Raw genomic sequence first — 17,490 nt, 5'->3', positions numbered from 1 at the left:
TGAGACGGAGGCATCAGTATTAAATTTAGACTGTTTCATAACTGGTTAAAAGTAAAAAATTAACAGTCCACTTCTGTGTTTTGGTACAGTTGGTGTTCACACCTGATGCGTACTGTACTGGAGACAAACTGTACTCAGGTGGAATCGGGACTGACAACACAATGCCCCAAGTGGTTACAGTGCAGCCTGTTTCCGCGCTGCTGGACCATTGTTTTTCCAAAAGTACCAAACTTCCCCTTTAAGATTTTTCTGAACAATTCTTGGCCGTGCTTCTTCATCCAACTCTCAGCATGAAAGCAAGTTTCCCAAAATACCTAAAACTATTTCTTCACACATTATTTAGCTTGCGGTTGGTGTTTGTTTCCACCAGGACACATTCACTAGCCCCGAGTTTAAGCCTCTCACATACAGCGTCATCATTACATTCAAGTCACGGAGCTCAGCATTTGTTTTCTTGGAAACAAAAAACAGCTGTTTGAAAAACCAAGAAGGTCATATAGCATTTCTAAATTAATTTTCAGATCTCTAAAAAGATTCTTTTAACCATCTGGTAAAAAATATTCAGTAACTGTGACTGGTTTCTTTTTGGGGAATGAAAAATGTCACATGTTCTTGCTCAATTATTGCAACTCGGACAAAATTAAAACAATTAATTATGAATTAAATCTGTCTATGTTGATGCTACTATATATTAGTTTCATTTACCTTCTTTTCATTGGCAATTCTTTGCCAAAATCCGTGCCAAAATCTCAGAAGCTACAGTAACAAGGTACACTTTAAACCATTTTGCCACAATTTTTCCTTAAATGAATTTATTTAGTTCATATAAATCATTCTTTCCTTCTGTCTTTATCTTTCTTGTGGCATACAAAGTGGGCAAAGCAATACTTAACTAAGGTTTATACGATGAAAAAATGTAGAGCTCAATTCAAAATGAGCAATATATTTAAGAGGTTTAGAGTTTAAGCTTATTAAAATACATTTCAAAAGATGGTGACCATAAATTTAAATGTGTGTGTATATAAATAATATTTTGCCAAAATAAAACAAGTTGTTCTGCAGAATTTTTACATTATTTTCCTTTAAAATAAACTGTAAGGTCAGGAAATAAAGTTTAAACGGGTTAAAAATCTTTTTTATTGAGGAGTAGATTAAACATTTTTCTTATTCAGATGGTTAAATGAGTCTTTGAGGATTTAGGGTTTTTAAATATCTATTATTTTTCCAGAAAACGCAGCTCTGCGACTGTGAATGTAATGTAAACTGGGGCTAGACACATCCATGCTGTATTATTAATGCCAGTGTTTTCTGAGGGGGTTATTAGGAGCATTTTTCAGGTTAACAAGAACATAAATATGCCATGCTATCAGAGCAGCACACGAATACAGAGCCATGCAAACACACAAATCAATCCAAAAACGAGCCAAAATGCAACACACTGGTTTTCAAACATCGGAGGAGAAACAAAGCAGAGAGGGCTTCCTACGCAGAGGAGGGTCGAGCAGCTTTGAGTTTGCAGAGGAGGACAAACTGAACGTGTATTTGGGGGAGGAGTGGGGGGGCAGGTAACCTCACCTTGAGCCCTCAAGTCTCCCGTTTCTCTCAAACTCGGTTGAGACTCTGAGGCGCATGAGAAGATCAGACAGGGAGGAGGAGGAAGAAAAAAGAAGAAAAAAAGATGTGGATTGTGCACGACATGAAATCAATTCAATATCAATTTAAAAAAAAGAGAATATGTGACGTATAAATAAGAAGGAGAGTGACACCGATGTGAAACAACAACCAGAGCCACCACCACCGAAAACACAAAGAAATACAAAGAGATGGAAGATTTTTAACTTCCGGTGAAGAATCACGAGAGAGGAAGAAATAAACACAGATGGATGTTCGGACGGTGATCTCAAACTGAAACCAAAACTATAAAACAGACGGAAAGAAAACTTAAACACAGAAATGCATCTCATGATCTGGTCCGAGTGTGTCGACCCAAACAGCAGAGAAACGACATCGACTACAGCCGACAGGTGAGACTCAGGCAGGATACAACTGTTGACAGGGAGGGAGGTGGAGGGGCAGTGAGAGGAACTTTTACTTTCCTCCTTAAAAACATATTTAAATCTACGTCTGTTCCCTTTTTGGTGGTTTTAAAGTAATAATGGATTATAAGGTTCAAGTTAAATTATTAATTTGCAAATGTTTTCACAATCATGTTAACAAAATATATATTAATGAGCGTAAAGTTAATATTTGACCTTGAAAAAAATGAAATTGACGTAGTGTTGGGGTCACATTGAGAAAAAACATTAAAAGAATAAAATCGTAATTAAATGAGAATAAAGTCAAACAATTTTACAGGAAAAAACAAAACATAACAATATGTGAATAATGTAATTTTTACGAGTTTATGTTTTCTTATATTATGACTTTATTCTTGTAAAATTTCGACTTTGTGTAATTTTATGACTCTTGAAATTGTATGACTTTATTCTCATTAAATTATGACTTAATTAGCATATTATGATTTTTTCTTGAAATGATGCGACTTTATTCTCATTTAATTATTACTTTATTTTGCGTATTATTAGTTTATTTTTTATTATTTTACTTAACTCTCACTAAATTACGACTTTATGTAGTATTACCATTTTTTTCTTATGTGAGTTTTCTCTTTACATTATGACTTTATTTGCATAATTATACTTTTTTTTCTTGAAATGGTGTGAATTATTCTTGTTAAATTACGACTGTTTGTTGCGTAATATTACAATTTTTTTCTTGAAATGATGTGACTTAATTCTCATTAAATTATGACATTATTTTGTGTATTATTACGAGTATTTTCTTAAAGTTATTTGACTTTACTCTAATTAAATTCCGACTTAAAGCTGCAGTAAGTAGAAAGCCTGAAAACAGTTGATTTTTGAGTCTCATCTGAGTTAGGTTTCGTTCGTCTCCGCCCTGAGCCCCTCCTACTAGACGAGCACGCGAGTATTTTATCCTACTTGGTTCTATTTCTCCTTCTCTGGGAGCCTCGGCTCTCCCTCACCGCGCAGCAGCCCGCCCCATCCCTCCCTCGTGGCCCCGCACATATACCCCCGAGGCCCGGCTCTCCCTCTCCGTGGAGAGCCCCTGGCTCCACTCCCACGGCCGACCCTCGCACCCTCCGGCCGGGCCCAGCCCCATCTCACACTTCCCCTCCCTCCGGGGCTCCAGGGAACCAAGTTCTGTCTTCCTTTTTTGGGTTGTTTAGCCGTGCTGCTAAATGCTGGAATAGCTATTTTACCTGGTGCACTGTTCGCCATTGCCGCTTGTTCTCCCCTTCTGCTGGCAGCACAGGAACGCGCATATGCAGTAGAACAGCCAATAGGAACGCAGTGGTCTGAGCTGATCTTTGATTGGTTGATGCACATCGGCACGATACTGATTCTTTAGAGGCTGAACACAGAGCCATGGTGAGGTGCACAAACCTATTGTTTGTCTCAAACCACTCGATTTACATTATGCTTAGAGGATATTATAAAATTTTTACTCAATTATACCAAAACAATAGAGGATATTATAAAATTTTTACTCAATTATACCAAAACAATGTTGCCTACTGGAGCTTTAATTCACGTAGTATTACCATTTTGTTCCTGAAATCATATGACGTTATTCTCATTAAATTATGACGTTATTTTACATATCATTAAGAGTTTTTTTTTTAATTATTTGACTTTACTCTAATTAAATTACGACTAAATTCACGTTGTATTACCATTTTTTTCTAGAAATGATGTGACTTTATTCTCCATAAATTATGATTTTATTTCTGTAATATTAAAAAAATGTTCCCCTCAAAATCATATGACGTTATTCTTATTAAATTATGTCTTATTCTTATAACGATTTTTTTTAATGTAAAGTACGACTTTATTCTTGCAATATCATGACCTTATTCTTGAAAACACTTATTTTTTCCTCAACATGATACTAATGCTCTGTCGTACTTTACAGTCGACACAGTTTATCACAATAAAAATCTATTTAATCTTACAAGCCTTTATCTGAACTTTCAGCTTCATCTCACAGACTTCCTCTGTGGATGGAGTTCACTCAGCGTGATTAAAAACAAAAAAGACGTCAACAAAGCTTAAAAACGAACACAAAAATACATTTATCTTAAGCTCCATCCATTAAGGAAGACCATGAGATGTGGTGAAGAGCTCCAGAAAAGGCTCGTAGGTATCAGTAAAGTTAAAAACTGTTTCCACTGTTAAGGAAAAACAGCGTAAAACAAAACATCACTGTGTTAGATCTTATTTAAAATTAGTTTAGTATTAATTAAGACAGAATTTGATCATATAAAGTTGATATAATTTTTAAAAGCTGAGTCATCTGGTGTGTTTTAGGTGTCTGTGATTGTTTTATTGACTGCTGGTCGTCTAACTTTTTATTTACAGTTAAACTGGCTTCATGGTTTCTTCTGCGTTTCCTTCTGACTGTGTCTTTGTGCTCAGGTCTTTTTTAAAGACTCGATCTTCATCTGAAAGTTATAAAATACCGAGGAAAAGCTCCGTCCACAAACAGAACTAGGACACAGGCACAGTTTGCATCTATTCTGGGTTGATGCAGATGTGAAACGCTCCTTGAAACAGGGAGAAACTCACGGCTCTAAAAATAAAACGAAATGTTCCCCGACAACAGAAATGTGTGTCCTTGTGACTGAGGCTGCGACACGTTCAGCAACTCAGCACAAGTCTGTTCTGTACTTCTTCAAAATGAGGCAGACACTCAACAAAGCTCGTCCTGATCACGTGTGAAGTCAGATTTATGCCAAAACAATTACTTTAAATTCAGGAATAAATAGATGAAATAAAGGAGAAGCTGACGACCGATATTTAACTCTTCAGGTTCAGTCAAACTTGAACAAATAAACTTTGTTGCACGACATTTTGTGATGTAAGTTGTATTTATTGTTAATATTTGAAGCTTGAGGCTGAGCTGATTTAATGTGGGATATTTTGGAAGAAGAAAAAGATTATGTGAACGTTATAAAGGTGAAGAAGGACAAAGTGTTCGCCTCATCTGTCTTTATGAATGTTTTCCTCTGTATCTTCCTGGTTTTATTACAGTGAAGTCACAGATGGAACCTCACAGATCAAAATAAGAGTGACACCTTTTCACCTTTCTGTCCCTGCATCATTTACATCCTGGAGAATAAATTAATAACCTTAACTCGAAGGTTGACAAAAGCAGCAACTTACAAAGCTAAATCTTTCCTGAGGATGAGCTGCGTTAACCGTCATGATACACTGATTATCTTTAAATGAATGTTGCCTGATCAGAGCTTTTTAGCGCAGAATTTTAATCCATAATAACAAATCAACATTATAAAAAAGAAATACACTTTTCTCTTTGAAAATAAACTGCAGCAACACTTTAATAGAGGGGATCACAGCCACACAAACATCTGACATGTCCATGTAACAGCAAGATTGAGCTATATACTAGGGCTGCAACTAATGATTATTTTCACTGTCGACTAATCTGTCGATTATTTCTTCGATTAGTCGACTAAGCGTTTTATCGAAAAATGTGTTAAAATGTTGTAAAATGTCGGTCTGTCTCTCCCAAACCCCAAAATGATGTCATCTAATGTCTTGTTTCATACTCACGCCAAAGGGTTTTAGTTCACCGTCATGGGAGAGTGTGTAAAGCTGCCAATATCTGAACGCAAGAAGCTGCAATAAGAGTATTTTGGGTACTTTTATAGCACTTTTCTATGAAAAATGACTCAAACTGATTAGTCAACTACTAAAATAGTCACCGGTTAAGCGACTAATCGTTGCAGCCCTACAATATACTAAAATATATATCATAATATATGCCATGAGAGGATTCGCAGTCAGTCTTTTGCACCACTGTAGCTTTAATATTTCTGTATGTATAAGGCCACTGTGGGTTATAAATAAACAATGATAATGTTTTACTTTATTATTAATAAATTGCAACTTATACTTCCTTGTGTCATATCTCATACTTTACTATACTGGACTTTTTCATACTATATTATTTCAATATGTTATACTGTGTCACTGCAATAATGCTATATTATATTTCTATTATGTTGCCATATTAATACAGACAAGTGTCATTGTGCACTGTTTTCATATATATATTAGACTTGAAATTCAATCTTTGTTACCTCCCCTCGCTGTAAGACCATGTGAGTATGTCAACAACTTGGGTGTGATTTTAGACGCTGATCTTTACTTCCAGAAGCACATCTCTAATATTTCTAAGACTGCTTTTTATCACCTCAGAAATCTATCAATAGTTGGATGCTTCTTGTCTCAGTGTCGCGTTTCCATTACAGTTTTCTAAAGTTTAAACAAAGTACAATTGCAACTTGCAGGTGTTTCCATTAAAAGGTGTTTTGCGTATGAGCCGTAATTCTCGTAAAATCTCGTCCCGCGAGACTCCACTTTGTTTGCGGAAGTAAGATGGACATTCCAAATCTCTTGCGAGCTGGAACAATCATCTCTGTTGCCACTGCTGCTGTTGCAGTAGTCTACAACCGAAGACGAAGAGAGCGAGTCGTCTTCCAAAGGCAAAGCCCTTATGTGTGGCAGCGACCACGGATAAAGGGTTTCTGGGGGAGGATCGTGAACGAGGAATTCACAGAGGACTTGAATGTCCGGTGACGTATATTTGCGAAAAAAGTGTTTCCATTACACTTTTGCGATATACTTCTATATCGACACGTCTGAAAAGCCACCTCATGAGAGCGTAAAAACCTTTTCTCGATATTTGAGAGTTTTTTTTTTAAATGTAGGTGTTTCCATTCCCAGTTTTTTATTGCGATATTTAGGTTTTGCGCATTTCTAGGGTTAATGGAAACACACTTAGTGAGACTCTGAAAAGCTGGTTCACGCTTTTCTTTCCAGCAGGCTGCATTACTGTAATGCAGCCAGAGTTTTAACAAAAACTAAAAGGTCTGACCACATAACTCCAATTTCATCTTCTCTCCTGACTAAAAACGTAACTTTTTTCGCGAGCATTTCGTCAGGTTTTGAGTGTATTTTAATGTGTTTAAGGAATTAGTCTCATTATTGTTATTATCTCCCTTTTGTTAAAGAATAACGATATTAAAATACCTTCTTGTTGTGTTTGTTTTATTATGTCCTGCTTGTTTTTATATATGTAGCACTTAATCATCTTATACGGTACTTTGTTTGTCATGTATGATGTATCTTAAACACACTGAGTTAGCGCTTGTCGTATGACATATGGGATATAAATAAAACTGACTTGCTGACTCATTTTACCCTTGTAACTTTGTCATTATTGTTCTTATATAGTTAATACTTTTATCTCTATTCTTATTCTATCTATGCATTATCATAATTTATCTATTTTTACCTATTTATCTTCACTTATTTCTGCTGCTGCAAAACCTGAATTTCTTCTCTGGGGATCAATAAAGGCTGACGATACACATCACAATACAGAGGTCATAGTTTAATATATTGCCATACTGTAGGCAAGGCCATATATATATATTGCATTTTTTCTATTTTAATTTCAGGAAAACTGTAAAAGTGCAAGTGAAAAAATAAAACTGCTCGCAGGATAATTTAGATAAATAAATTAAGAATAAAGTATGAACAATTAAAAATTGATAGTCTCACGAAACACAATTTCACGATACTCAAGTATATTGATATTATCTTACATCCCTAATAGGCAAGACTGGTTTTTGATTTATGCATGAAGCACTTTGATTTGAAATTAATTTACTCGATGGAACAAAAGCACTCATTTCTATCTGATTATTTTCTTATAAACTGATTTTTCTTGATCATTTTTACTATAAATACTCTTTATTTTGACGTTTAACAATATTGCAGTATAAATTTCATAAACTGTGAGAGGATTTTGTCCATAAGTTGCCAGAAAATAATAATTTCAATAAAGACAACACCACAGACCAGCTGTTTTTCTGCTGGTCCCACATAGTTAGTTTAATCAGAGAGGAAACCAAACTCTGAATCACTACACACAGAAGGAAGACGTCTGAGTAATATCACAAAAGATTAAAGAGCAAAATAAGCAGAAAGCTCCCTGCTCCACTGACAGGACGGGTTTACGGTTATCAGGCTCCCAGCATGCACTGCAGCCTGGAGAACAGAAACAAGAAAGAAAGAAAAAAGAAACAGGACGAGGGTGGAGGAGGAGGAGAAGGAGGAGGAGGAGGAAGTGACTCCAAACTCCCCGACAGCTCAAGAGACTCGACAACAGGAGGACAAGTGAACAGACAGGACTGACAGCAGGTCCTGGGTCGGTCAGAGAGGCTGTGAAAGTCACAAGGCCGAGGAAAGGGTGAAGGAGGAGGGGAGGGTGAGAGGGTGAGGACGGAGGAGGGGGTGAGTCCCTCCACATTAACTCAAGACTTCGATCTCAGAAGAAGAGATTGAGGGATTGAAACAGCCCCTTACTCTAGATCTTCATCTTCCTACAACTCTCTATATCTTCTGCTCCTGAATCTGAAAGAAAAAATGGGAATCTGAAAATTTCCTCAATGGACACGTGACCAGAAAGAAAAAGAGAGAGAAGGAAAGAATATTAAAATGTATGAACATGAGGCTGAAAAAAGAAAAAAAAACATGGGAGGAGGAGGATGAGAAGGAAGGAAGGAAGGAAGGAAGGAAGGACAGGCTGATAAGAGACTGGAGGGCAGAGGACTTACTAAGGGTCTTTCCTCCCTGGGTAGAAGGGATTGCAGGCCCTGTTTTGGCCGTCTGCCGTTTGGCCGGGTCAATACTGACCCTGAGAGGAGAGGAAGAGCAGCAAGAGGTCAAAAGGTTAAAGGACACAGGAAGGTTAGGAAGACAAAAACACACAAACTGTGAGGAGGAAGAGGAGGAAGAGGAGGAAGGAGGTGACTGAACCTAAAAATGTCCTGAGGAGGAGGAAGATGACAAAAGTTCGTCAATTAAAGTCCCAAAATGTGTTGGAATGTACGGAGGCTCGAAAGGGACAAAATGTACTTAAAGGTTATCAGACCACTCAAAAATAAAACCTATAATATTGTTAGTTATATAATTAAATGGAGTGTATGAATAAATGTTTGAGCTTTATCTTTACATTTCACCTTTAATCAGTTTGTTATAAAAAGCAAAAAATACTATATAAAACTTAATTATTTTAACTCTTTATCTTTCAGTTGCTCGATTTATTGCTGCATCCAGCAATTATTTTCACTGATGATGAATCTGTTGATTATTTTTTCAATTAATTAATTCGTTGTTTTGTCTATAAAATGTCAGAAAATTGTGAAAAATGTTTCCCAAAGCCCAAAGACAACATCCTCGACCCAAATATATTCAGTTTACTGTCATAGAGGAGAAAAGAAACAAAAATATTCACATTTAAGAAGCTGGAATCAGAGAATTCAAATATTTTTCTTTAAAAAAAAAAAAAAAACCCTGATTGATTAACTCAAACTAGTTAGGGATTAATTTAACAGCTGACAACTAATTGTTGCAACTTTATTTTTAAACTCCCTAATTTTTTAATGTGCCTTAAACCAGTCACTGCTCTGGACTGCGACAAGAACTATCTCATGTACTGAATATTTTCTTGATTAATAATGTGGTATAATAAATATATAAATAAATAATAAACATTTAAATATATAAAAAATAAATAAAATAAAATAAAATAAAATAAAAAAAATGTGCAAAATGTCCATGGCCTAAAGCAATGTCTTGGTTAGTCCAACATCAAAAAATAAAAATAAATATAAAGATTATATGATAAGTCTAAAATCAATAGTTAAAAAAAAGGCAACAATTATATAAAATGACTCATTAAAATAAATTTCTCAAGCAAAATCTTAAAACATTCTGTGGTTACAGCTTCTGCTAAGTGAGAGTTCACTACCTCTGTTTATTTCACTGTGAATTATTTTGTATTTGTCTTTAAATTCATGGTAATTAATAACAAATTAAAATGTAAAAATGAAAAAAATAATAATATGGTAATATCTCATGGTTTGGGATTTTTGGTTGGATTAAATGAGACTACTGAGGATGTCACTTTGGGCTCTGAAAAACTTCAGTACACATTTTTTCAATTTTCTGAATATCGTTACTTTTTAAAACCAATTGATTAATCGAGAAATAACCAATATAATCAAATAGTAACTAAAATAGTTATTAGATGCATCCCAGAGCAGTGAATGGTCGGGGGTTCATGAGAATTTTTTTTTTTAATTTAATTAAGTAAATAATATGAAATAAAATTACAATTTAAACAAAATTATCAACTGAAACATAAAGAAAAAAATTAAATAAATTAAGTTTTAGTGAAAGTATTTATTGCTTTTTAAAACCAGCTGATTGAAGGTTAAATGAAAAGTATAAAACTCATACATTTATTTTTACACTTCTCTTTTTAATTAACAATATTATTTAATATATTCAGTTATATTTTTGACCCGTCTGATCACCTTTCACTACATCCTGTCTCCGTATGAAATGAGGAAAAACACAAAGAAACCCAAAGTGAGGTGAGAAGAGTGAGATGAGAGGACGGTGATGATGACTGACTCCAGTGATCTGGATGACGAAGACGCTGCCAGAGGAAGAAGATTGTCCACCAATCAGCCACCAGAGGGTGCTGCTGAGCCTCAGGACGGCACCCTGTGAGGGCCAAAAACCTCCTCCTCTGTTCAGCTTGACCACAGCTGACACTGATAATCATAACAGCGGCTGGTTCTGGTATCTAATCAGTTAAAAAGCTCTATTTATGGAATAAATCTGCTCGTTATTTTTAGTGTCCCGGCCTGATGACAGATCAGATTCACACCCTGACCTCTCGTTAGGGGGAGAGACGAACTCAAACTGACCCGACAGGAAACCAAAAAGATTTATGTGATAAAAGTTTGAAATGGAGACTTAAAGAAATTACTCTACTGGGTTTCTTTATATGGCACTTTCAGAGGGTTAAAAGAGGAAGCAGAGTCCTCTGGATTATATTTATATTTAAAGAATTGTTTTGAAATGACAGGACATTATGTTAAAGGTTGAAGGCTCACATTTTTTTAAAGTCTATGTTTATACAACACTTCGAAATGTGACTGGTTGCTGCAACTGTACTCGCTCCAAAATTTAAGAGTGAATCTTGCACAGTTACTGTATTCTGTAGTACAAAATTCCCTTTTTAGTTTCCTTTGACAGCTTTTCCTGCTGAGCCACAGCAAGAAGCAGCAAGTCAGAAGTAAACACCAGTAAGTACAGTGATTTAAACCAGTATAAAATACTTCAAAATACAATAAGATACGACAGAAACACAAAAAAAACATAGTGAAACTGGAAAAATAAACAACAGGGGGGGCGTTTAAAAAAAGATGTTTGTTCTCCAGTATCACCTCCGCCAAGGGAGGTTAAGTTTTGGCTTATAGTTTATTTGTCTGGAGGATTTGGAAACCTTCCGCTCCAACTTTTGTGAAACTTGTTGCACCATAGGGCTGCAAAATGCTTTTTTTTTTAATTAACTTGTGCAATTAAAGCCCAGTTCAGACCAAAGATTAACAACGAGACGAGTTGAAACAGGTGTGCCGTTCTGAAACGTCGTAAAAACCTGCTGATTCACACCAATGCAACTGGTGTATCATCTCTATGCAACAACTCTCTGTACTTCTGTTCTGATTTGCAGCTTTTCAGGTTTATTTTGGGGCTGAATATAATTTGTAGCTTCTTAAAATATGAATGTATTTATTATGTATTCATAATAAATATGCCACGTTAATTAATTCAGTTAATCAGTCAATGAGCATGTGTGTGTGTGTGTGGGGGGGCATACGCACATACAGTAGCAGTGACTGGCACACCGTGAGGACAGAAACAGAGGGCTCGGCAGGGACGGAGCACGTGCCGACGCAAGTGAACACATCATCTGCAGTCATTTTGACTTGATCAGCTGACTTCACTACAAGCTGATTGGCTGTAGGTGACGTGCTTTACATTCTAAAACCAGCCACCGGCGATTTGACCAGCTGAGTTGCATGTGACACCATCAGCCGGCTTGAGTCGAGCTCAGACCGACCAGTTCACGCTGCTTCAACTTTTCTCTGCAACGTTCTAAAACGGTTTCGTCTCGTCGTGGATCTTTGCTCTGCGATACTGCACTGAAATGTTTTGAGTTATAATTGAAGGAGAGAATCAGTAGAAAATGTCACTTTAAAATGTAACTATTCTTTTGTTTTTTTATTGGTGCCTTTTGTGTTAGTTCAGTGTTCAATTTGTTTAATAAAAGAATGCTGGGACATAATTTCCTTTAATCATTTTTTGTATTTCAGCAGTGCAGTGAAAGCAGCAGAGAGGCAGAACTGAGTACACTTTAATATCTGTTTAATACTGCAAGTAATGTCGTCTCTGCCACTTTCAACAACCTTATTGCATATTGCATATTTCCTTCATACCATGCAGTCCTAGTGTAGCATGGGTCAAAGAGGAACCATTAAATTTAGCAGCAAATCAGAATCACAGGGAACTTTTGTTAAGGTTGCACAATACGGCATTGTTTTAAGAAGGGAGAACAGGAGGACAGATCACAGCAACCGATCATGACTTCAACGTACAGACTGTCATGTGAGTGTTATATTAAGATAGACTTGATAAAAATGTGAATCTATCTTTTATGGTGAGCCTCAGATTGTCTTAGTGTTATTATCCATAGATATTAAAGGGTGGAGATCTGAGTTGAAGAAGGGGGCTGTGTTGTGTAGAAAGAAAACAGACTTTTCTCCTCATTTTCAGCCATTAATGAGCCAAGATTTAAAAGGTATATCTTAAGAGCTAATTATGATATTTTATCTTTTGTATTTATGGACCTTTATGTTGCCCTTGTAAACTTCTGTATCCACGAGGAGTAAATGTGATATTTTGCAGAAAGCATTTAACAAAGTAAACGTAACATCAGTGGTGATCCACAGCTCACAGAACTGATCTCTGGACTGTATGTAAAGGAAACCACCCCTGACCCCACCCTGATGGGGGAAAGTCTTCTCAAAATGACTCAAGGAAGCTCAGAAATCCAGTTCAGGAACACCAAACGTTCCCAAAAACACAAAAGAATGCTGCAAAAAGGACAAAAGAATCAACTGACAAGCCTTTAAAGAAAACATTTGTTTAAGTTACGTTCCTATATGCAAAGCAAAACCTAGTGAAACACTTAACACCACTGGATAGATCAACCAAAGACCTACACAAATACAAACTTATATTTGTTTTTTAAGCTCTTGATGGCCCAAACATTTCCTCCTCTGTCTGAAAACAGAAAAAAATCTCATCTGACAGCCCCGAGAAATCACATCTGAGCCAGAGGGAGTCAAAAAAAAGAGAGACTGTTTTATGGTGAATAAATGCAGCAGAATAATGTTTAAGGCTCCGTCTAAAATGTGCAGTTTCAACAGCAGAGAGAGTTGAGTCGATAACAACAATCAATGTGGTGAGAAAACAAACCACAAATCAATGGCAGCTGTAAAGAAGCGACCCCCCCCATGCATGCATCGGCAATTGATTAGTGGCAAGCTGCTGCTTTGTTGTTGTTGCTGTTGGTTAAATCGACTGATTGGTTCAAGGAGTCTGGTCTGCTCGCCCAATCAGCCTTTATCCACTCAGACCAACCACAGCCACACTGGGTACATTTACACACACAGGAACTCCAGTTAAAAACCTGACTAATGCACAACTCCAGCTGATTAATGATCGTTTAAATCTGATCTATAATGACGTCTTTGCTGATGTTTTGTATGGAAATAAATATCTGACCAGATGTTATCACGTTACATCCCTCTGAAATTGAATAGTTTAGACATTTGAGAGAATGATTATCCGCTTTCTGTTCAAGATGTAGATAAGAAGATTGAACCTCTGTACACGTCTGATACAACTGTAGCCAGTTAGCTTAGCTTAGCATAAAGACTGGAAACAGGGGGAAACTGCTAGCCTGGCTCTGCCCAAAAGCTCACCGTGATAGATGTGCTGTTAAACTGTACTTCATTATACAGACAGGTGTTCCTGTTATTTAGCCCATCGTCACTGATAAAAACAGGGTGGACAAAATAACGGAAACACCTGGAGCCTCCAAAACGACCACACAGCTGAATCAACACAATTTAAAAAGACTAGACATGATAACCTTCATGAGAGGAGGGATTATTGCAGGACGGTTTTATTATGTCTCCAGGAAAGACACTTGTTAGGGTTGGAAATTAGCACCAGCCATCAGCCAAATGCTGCTAAAATATTCAGAGTGGCTGCTCGGTTTACTTCATCCACCAGCCAAAAAAACACGAAGATAATCTATTGAGTTGCTGGTAGATTCGGGAATTCAACAGCAACAGTGACAGGTGGGCAAAGAAGTTATTTTCCAACCCTTGTACCAAAACCTGGAGCCAATACAGCACCAGTTCTTATGAGAATGAATCACAGATTTTGGTGCTTCATATCAATCATTATGTGACTGATCGTAGCGAGTGTGCAGCCGAAAGTGTTTTGTATTTATTCATATATCAAGTATAAGTTATACTGTTAAAGTATTGATATATTGTTTAATTCATTTGTTTTCTGTAACCGCTTATCCGGTTAGGGGTCGCGGGGGAGCCTATCCCAGCTGACATTGGGTGAGAGGCAGGGTTCACTCTGGACAGGTCACCAGACTATCACAGGGCTGACACATAGAGACAGACAACCATTCACACTCACATTCACACCTACGGACAATTTAGAGTCACCAATTAACCTGCATGTCTTTGGACTGTGGGAGGAAGCTGGAGCACCTGGAGGAAACCCACGCTGACACAGGGAGAACATGCAGACTCTGCACAGAGGGCAGACCCGGGTTCTAACCAGGAACCCTCTTGCTGTAAGGCAACAATGCTAACCACTGCACCACCGTGGCGCCATATTTTTTAATTTCAAGATCAAATTTGTCTTTGTAACAAAAGAGCTGTTCTTTGAAAGAAAGAAAGAAAGAAAGAAAGAAATCCTAATAGTTCCTTTTTTTTTCACGCTGTTATTTTAGACATTATGCACACACACACACACACACACACACACACACACACACACACACACACACACACACACACACACACACACGCCTGAAATGGCTTTGGCTGTCTTTTTAAAAAAAATATTATTATCATTTTTATTATTATTATTATATTAGTTTAGGCACCAGTATCGAGAAAAAAAAGAAAAAAAAAGAAAACAACAACATGACTTGTTACAAAAAACAGCGGCCATCTTGTGATGACATCACTCCAGTCATGATACAGCGATCTGCTACTTTTTAAAACATTTAAAATGCGAACCTCAATTAAGATTTTTAATAATGTATTAAGTATATCGTATCGTATCATATAATGGCCCTTCACCTGCTTCCTACCACCTTACTTCCGGCCCTCTTGCTCACACCACACCCATCTTTGAAACTGACCTTCATTTTGATCCGAACTACACACCTGTAAAGTTTCGCGGCTGCATCTTGCACAGTTGTTACCCTATTGCAGCGATAAAATCTATCCACAGACAGACATTTAACACCTGGCACAATACTCAAAACCACTTCTGTGGTAGTTTCTGGTACAACAGGTGTCTCACAGGTGTATCACAAACACGCACACTCACACAGTTAAAATAATACCAGCCATTGCAACATTATCGAGGCTGGTAAACTGTTTATGTGTGGGCTAACCAAAGTGACATTTTAATTAGTGAGATCTAGAGGCGCTGGTAGGCTGATTCTGTTTCCTCTGGACAGAGCCAGGCTAACTGTTTCCACCTGCTACCAGTATTTATGCTAAGCTAAGCTAACTGACTTCTGGCTCCAGCTTCATATTTGTTGTGCAATCTTGTTAGCTCTCGACTAGAAAGCGAATAAACATGTTACCCAATTCCTTTAACGATAAAACTAGCCCTCTTGATAAATTGGATAAAGTTAACTTGGGTGAAAACCACACAGTGAAAGCTTCCATCACATTAATCTGATTATGAAACTGCGTGCATGTAAATGTACCCAGAGAGTTTTTGTTCCTGCTAAGCGGTGTGTTAGTTCAGTGCCAGCAGCCCCACACGTCTGTAGAGTTTCAGAGGATGTTCTCTCAGTGAAATTGTTTTTCGTTATGTTTTGTTTTTGTTTTTTTTGGCACAGAGCGAAAATAAAAGGCAGTACAAGAGTCCTACCTTTTGGTAAACCTGAATGACATGTTTCTACAACAGAATCAGACAAAGAAACAGTGAAAATGGTGAAGGAGGAGTGAGAGGAGGGAGGGGGGGTATGAGGAGTCTGAATGAGTGAACAAAAATGGGGTGATTGGAATCATCAACAGTGGAGGGAAAGATATTTTTTTTCATTGATTATCAAATGATTTCAATTCCTCATTTTAGGTCAGTCATTGCAGGAGTGATGTCGCTGGCTGGGCTGCCACTTTGAGAACATTTAAATGAACAATTATTTTTATTGTCTGCTGATTATTTTCTTAATTATTGAATAACTGTTCAGGATAATAAAAAAATAAATAAAAAAAATCACAATGTCCTACAGCCAGTGGAGGAAGAAGTAATCAGATCTTTTATTTGAGTGAAAAAATATTTAAAGTATCAAAAGAAAAAGCATTCATTTTGCAGAATGGGCAGTTTCAAAATCATAACTATTATATTATTGGATTCTAATTACTGATGCATTAATGTGTTCATCACTTTAATGTTGCAGCTCATAAAGGTGGAACTAATTTTAATTACTTTACATACTGCTGGGTGGTTTAATCTATAATAATACATGATTATTTAGTAGATGATTTATATTTTGTATAATTAATCGTAATCTGCAGAGTAACTAAAGGTATTAAATAAATGTAGTGGAGTAAAAAGTACAATATTTGGCTCTGAGATGTAGTGGAGTAGAATTATAAGGGAAAAATGGAAATACTTCAGTAAAGTGCCTCAAAATTGCACTTTGGTACTGTAGTAACGTAAAAGTACTTTATTACTTTCCACCACTGACCTAAGCCTAAAGTTGAGTTTTCAAATGCCAGAAAAGCAGCCAATTCTCACATTTTAGAAGCTGGTTTATTTTATTTTTGCCTGAATAACAACTTGATTGATTATCAAAATAGCTGAGTGTTTTTACTGGAGCTCCATTTTGTTTGTGATGGACGGTGTGAACCTAAAAATGTGTCCAGAAAAGATCTTTTCATGACTATTATGCAAGAAAATAATCAGCAAACATCTTTAAATGATAACTTCAGCATTTTTCAAATTTCTGTGTTTAAGTGACTAATGGGAACAACAATTTTTGAATTTAGTCCAGTATTGAGTGAGAGGGCTACTGTCAGCAGCAGTGTAAACTCTCCGGGCATGTTTGCACCTTCAATGTACGTCAAGTAAAAGTGTGTGTTTTGCCACTGACAGGCTGAAGTTATTGTTTTAAGTATCT

At 36.7% G+C, this 17,490-nt stretch overlaps 1 protein-coding gene across 18 annotated transcripts in view; it reads right to left on the bottom strand.

The window, feature by feature from the left end:
- mark3a (MAP/microtubule affinity-regulating kinase 3a) overlaps nt 1-17,490 on the bottom strand; it is an 85,330-nt gene that overhangs the window by 1,882 nt on the left and 65,958 nt on the right. For 4 of the 18 annotated variants that reach the window (XM_050062736.1, XM_050062735.1, XM_050062737.1 and 1 more), the window contains exons 16-17: nt 16,239-16,265; nt 1,576-1,620 (exon numbers count right to left, since the gene is read on the bottom strand). The exons of 3 other annotated variants lie outside the window; for them this stretch is intronic. In XM_050062736.1, the coding sequence (XP_049918693.1) occupies nt 1,576-1,620; nt 16,239-16,265 (72 nt within the window). Of the gene's footprint in view, nt 1-1,575; nt 1,621-8,480; nt 8,529-8,731; nt 8,812-16,238; nt 16,266-17,490 lie in introns of those variants that run through there. 11 more of the 18 variants (XM_050062748.1, XM_050062753.1, XM_050062740.1 and 8 more) reach the window with 8 other exon arrangements.

The sequence above is a fragment of the Epinephelus moara genome, chromosome 14 (genome assembly GCF_006386435.1).
Source record: "Epinephelus moara isolate mb chromosome 14, YSFRI_EMoa_1.0, whole genome shotgun sequence".
Lineage (NCBI taxonomy): Eukaryota > Metazoa > Chordata > Actinopteri > Perciformes > Serranidae > Epinephelus > Epinephelus moara.
Note: the sequence above shows the minus strand (reverse complement) of the source record. Positions and strands in the feature narration are given on the sequence as shown.